Source organism: Azolla caroliniana, unplaced genomic scaffold, assembly GCF_043228905.1.
Source record: "Azolla caroliniana isolate FFs.n. ecotype wild unplaced genomic scaffold, voAzoCaro1.0.p SCAF_5, whole genome shotgun sequence".
Taxonomy (NCBI): Eukaryota; Viridiplantae; Streptophyta; class Polypodiopsida; order Salviniales; family Salviniaceae; genus Azolla; species Azolla caroliniana.
This window is the reverse complement of record NW_028230440.1, coordinates 3,241,306-3,245,643: the sequence shown is the minus strand read 5'-3', so window position 1 is coordinate 3,245,643 and position 4,338 is coordinate 3,241,306. Positions and strand designations below refer to the sequence as shown.

The following is a 4,338-nucleotide window of genomic DNA, read 5'->3' as shown; positions in this document are numbered from 1 at the left end:
TTCTTTTTGCATCTCATTCTCCATTGTTTCTCAAATATTGTTTGATTATTTGCTCTCTTTCTCGCAAGCCAGTCACCTCCTCATATGTAATAGGGTATTGCAAAACTTGATATTTGTGTTTTGTTTTTTCCTTTATTGTGAGCAGGATAAGATTTTGCAGTCCAGTGGAAGAGGCCACACGGTTAATGTTATGAAGAATGGAGCTACTATCTAAAAATCTCTCCACATCTACAATCTAATTGCAAAAGTGTGTGTTGGTTGGTTGTTCCTTAACGTACTTATATTTGCATATTGGTCTTGACAACATAGTTTGGGAAATATTGCATGAGTTCTGTTTTCATGCATGAAATATAATAGGAAACCATGGGCAACGTTCATCGTTTCAATAGTAATATTTTCATTTTAAAGTTTACATGCTAAATAGGTTATGGTTTTAGAGACCTTGATTTGGAATTGAAGTTATGCAAATGTTGAATGTTTCGGAATTGAGAGCTTGACAAAACTACTTTCCACAATAGCACAAAGACTTGGTGATGATTTTGATGTCAGTAAAATCACCACATATAATGGTTTTTTTTTTTGTTCCAAACTGTAGTTTGCTAATTGGTATCAAGTGATTTATTGTGTCACATTGACCTTGGCATGCAGTATGAAGACGTTGAAGGTGACTGTGTAATCCTAGCTATTGATGATGATCTTATGAATGTTATAACTTATGCAAGATTGTCAGGTGCCAAGGTATTATGCTCATTGCTAGTTTAGTTATTTATCAGGCCATTTGGCTACCACAATTGACAATCTCTTTCCTAAATTATCTTAAAATTAGAGAGGCGGTGTTGTGAAGAAAACTGGCCCTAAGAGGAATCAAGGAATTGAAGGCGTGAACCCGCCCTTGCAAGAGTGCGTGCGAATCTATACATTGTACATAACTAGGAATAGAACAACTGATGTAAATATACTAGGTATGATATATTTGTTAATTAGGAAAATCGATGCGTATCTCTGCCCGAAGGGACAGAGAATAAAGTTGACATGTTTTGATGTAACGGTCTCCTCGGCGACCTATAAAAGAGAGGGGAGAAGAAGAAGAAAAAGAAATTATCATGTTTTGGGTAAGGACGAGGTGTTGTCGGACTGGGAACCGAGCTCTCTCCTCCTTTATCATCGTTCTCTGCAAGGTTGCAATCGTTGTAATCGTCACTGTTATTGAACCGAATCTCTTGTTTTCGTCTATATGTGTTTCTGGGAGTCTCCTCTTTCATTTCTCTCGAGTGTGCTTCTTGATTAAGTCGGTACACACGTTGGTGGTTCATTCAGCGGGCAAGTCCTATCGGTTGTTGATAGATCTAGCAGGCCTTACACTTGCGTGCTTCTCACTTCCTCTTGTCTCTCTTACTCCTCGGTTTAGGGCCCCTGTGGTCCCGCCTTATTTCACTCGCGTAAGCGAAACAACGCGACAACGGATTAGTTTAATGGTTTGAGGTTTTAATCATGTTAGGTTAGTCCTGAGCAAAATATATACTTGTTTGTCAATCAAAATAACTCCATGTTCAAATATATTTCATGGTTTAGCTCAAGTTTTGGCAATATTCAAAGTTTATTTTATTCAGAAAGTCATTCAATAGTGTCTTAGAACACAATTATGTTCAGGTTCTAAAGCTTCATTTAAACTACACTCAAGGAGTGGTAAAGAAAAGTATTCCTCGAGAATCCTAGAGTGATATTGAGTTCCAACATGGAAGAATAGGAGTAAAAGTACAAAGGAAACAAAACTGGGGATTGACATCATACGTTGTTGTTGTACTTGGAGCTGAAGTCGCGGTTGGGATAAGTAAGTTTGCTCTCTTAAATTGATCAATTACGTTAGTGTACTAGACATAGATTTATGCATCTTAAAGTGCACCTCTCAAGAAAAAATTTGGAAATTCATGTTAGGGTTGTCAAAAAAAGCCTTGATAACCCTTGGATTATGTAATTGGCGATTATGTCATTAGCCTAGTTGAGAATTTTATATAAGAGTTGAAATGGCATTCAAATCACAAATGATGAGTTTTAAATGCGATCTCAGAATGATGAGAATTTTATATTTACAATTGTTGTAAATGATGTTTTGTGTATGCAAAGATAATATTGTTGTTGTCTTGGATAAGATCCATCTTACACTATATGTATACAGTTTTTGACAACGTTGTAACTGGCAAATGAGACGAGTGATGGCTTTTCTGTTGTGTCGTTTTCTTCGTTCTTGTGTCACTCCCTTCCCCAAAAGTGACCTCTTTATGTTTTTGGTGCTATGTTGTTAGCCTTATATCAACTCGGGGGATTGAGAGCTCAGATCAATACCCCCAAATAGGTTGTAAATTGAATCCATAGATTATGCTACTCTTACATGCTCTACATTATGGCCCACAAATAAATAGGAAAGGCAAAGGAAAACACTATTTTTGTTTGTGATTTATTTGATTTGGTATTGTACTAAAAAAAACTTTATTTGATCTGGTATGCGCTAAAAAAAAATTCAACGTGTTCCGGTTGACATAATTGTTTGTAGGAAAGTGGCCGGTTAAAATTTTAAAATTCCAGTTAGGTTCATAAGAAGCAGGAAAATTTCCGGTAGGGGCTAGAGACTTTGCCCAACACTAGTCTTCACATTCCCCAAGAGAGAGTAGTTGTTGTAGTGAGATAATGAAGAGAGAGGGTGACCTTATATAAAGTACCCTTCTCCTACTTCATAAAGTGTCGGTTGTGACTCCTTGTAATGCCACATTTTTGTATCTCATATTCTCCTTGTGAATATACACCTTCTACTTGAGTATTCTATTTTTCCATTCTATCTAATCTATCTTGTGTTTTCTCTTCTCTTCTCTCTTTCCTCTCACACATACACATAACACACATCTCTTCCGTGTTTAGGATCTATGTATCGATGGAGTTAACTCCTCGATGTCGTTTGCGGAGTTCAGACCGGCGTATACCCTTTTGATGGCGGATCGGGCGGAGATGGTTTTCGGACACCTCCGAGCCTCACACTCACTTAACGATTAATAGATTATTAAGCACGATGTCTCTCTCACTCTCTCAAGCTCGCTCTCATAGACAATAGGGTAATGAATATAGACAATAAGAGTAATGAATATGTTTATTAACCCTCTTTGCTAAGAGGTCTAGCACCAACAAGGAAGAGAGATTGGTGTTCTCTAACTAAACACTTCACTAATCTCTCTTAATCTTAAAGGTTATAAGAAGGAGGAGGGGAAGCTCTAGCTCTTAATCAATAGGGAGATCTTTACAAATGGAAGAACCCTTACAAAGCCAGTGACCACAATGTGGTTTATATAGCATTTACATTTAAGGTATGGACCTTTCACACTTAGATGTCTCTTAGCCCTCTTTCCTCTTGCCATTCCCTCTTCGTAGGTCCTTTAGCCATACTACGTCCTTGTTGATACGCTCTTCTTCATTACCGGTCGCGGTGCGCTTCGAGCGCTTAACATTCCGCTACACAAGAATCATATCCGATTCTTTACAGTATGGAATGTATGTAAGTGGAATGCAAGGTGGTGGAAAATATTACAACGTGGGTGGCATTCCCATCTACCATTTCGTGCAAAGTGTTGAGAATCAAGCTCAACCTAGTCTAGTGTGGTACCACACCTTTTGAGAATCTATGAGCACTCAAAGGTCAAAGGTCACCACTATTTTCTTGTTGGGATTACAGTCCCTTCGGATGGGATGATCGGATGTCGGAGATGAATGCCGACGAGCCCGGTTTCGGTTTCGGAACCGGATGATGGAGACCCCGGCTTCGGAGCCGGATGACGAATGTACCCGGAGAGAGATCCGGATGCGGGGACATATCCGTGAATATGTTTGCTAAGGGCCCTTGAGGCTATAGTTGTAAATAGCCCCAAAGTCATATGTGTATAAATATGACATAGGGCAAACAGTTTTATGTTGCTACTTATTTTTCTGTTTTTCCACTCAAGAGGAGTGAAGAGAGAGCAGTCGTGAGAGAGATAGAGCGTGAGAGAGGAAGAGGTCGACGCCTCTGTGTATTTCCGCCGCCTGTGGCGAGGACAGCGAGCTCAAGGTCGTCGCCTTGCAGCTCGCCATTGTATATTTCTCTGTGCATAGTTTTGATTTGGAGTCTTGTACTCCCGTGGTTTTTCCCGTACAGGGTTTTCCACGTTAAATCGTGTGTCCACTCTATTTTTTCGCATTTCCCATTTTACTGCAACAACGATTCGTGTGTTTCCTTGGTTGTAGCCGAGAGGTGAAGTTTGGAAAGTGTCGACTGTTTTTCCATCAATTTGGTATCAGAGCGAGTTGCTGCAGAAA

General features: G+C 39.3%; 1 protein-coding gene across 1 annotated transcript; it reads left to right on the top strand.

Moving 5' to 3' along the window:
- Positions 1 to 472: 472 nt before the first annotated feature.
- On the top strand, positions 473 to 1,816 carry LOC147863669 (CBS domain-containing protein CBSCBSPB3-like). The gene is made up of 3 exons (XM_087320607.1): positions 473 to 569; positions 649 to 738; positions 1,651 to 1,816. The coding sequence occupies exons 1-3, from the start codon at positions 534 to 536 to the stop codon at positions 1,714 to 1,716; spliced, it is 192 nt and encodes a 63-aa protein (XP_087176733.1). The 5' UTR covers positions 473 to 533; the 3' UTR covers positions 1,717 to 1,816.
- The last annotated feature ends 2,522 nt before the right edge of the window (positions 1,817 to 4,338 follow it).

Bases quoted from the DNA above. Each gene is read 5' to 3' on its own strand.
- LOC147863669 (XM_087320607.1), top strand. From the start codon at position 534: ATGATTTTGATGTCAGTAAAATCACCACATATAATG. The intron at 570-648 runs GTTTTTTTTTTT...CTTGGCATGCAG, and splicing joins TAAAATCACCACATATAATG to TATGAAGACGTTGAAGGTGA. The intron at 739-1,650 runs GTATTATGCTCA...AATTATGTTCAG, and splicing joins CAAGATTGTCAGGTGCCAAG to GTTCTAAAGCTTCATTTAAA.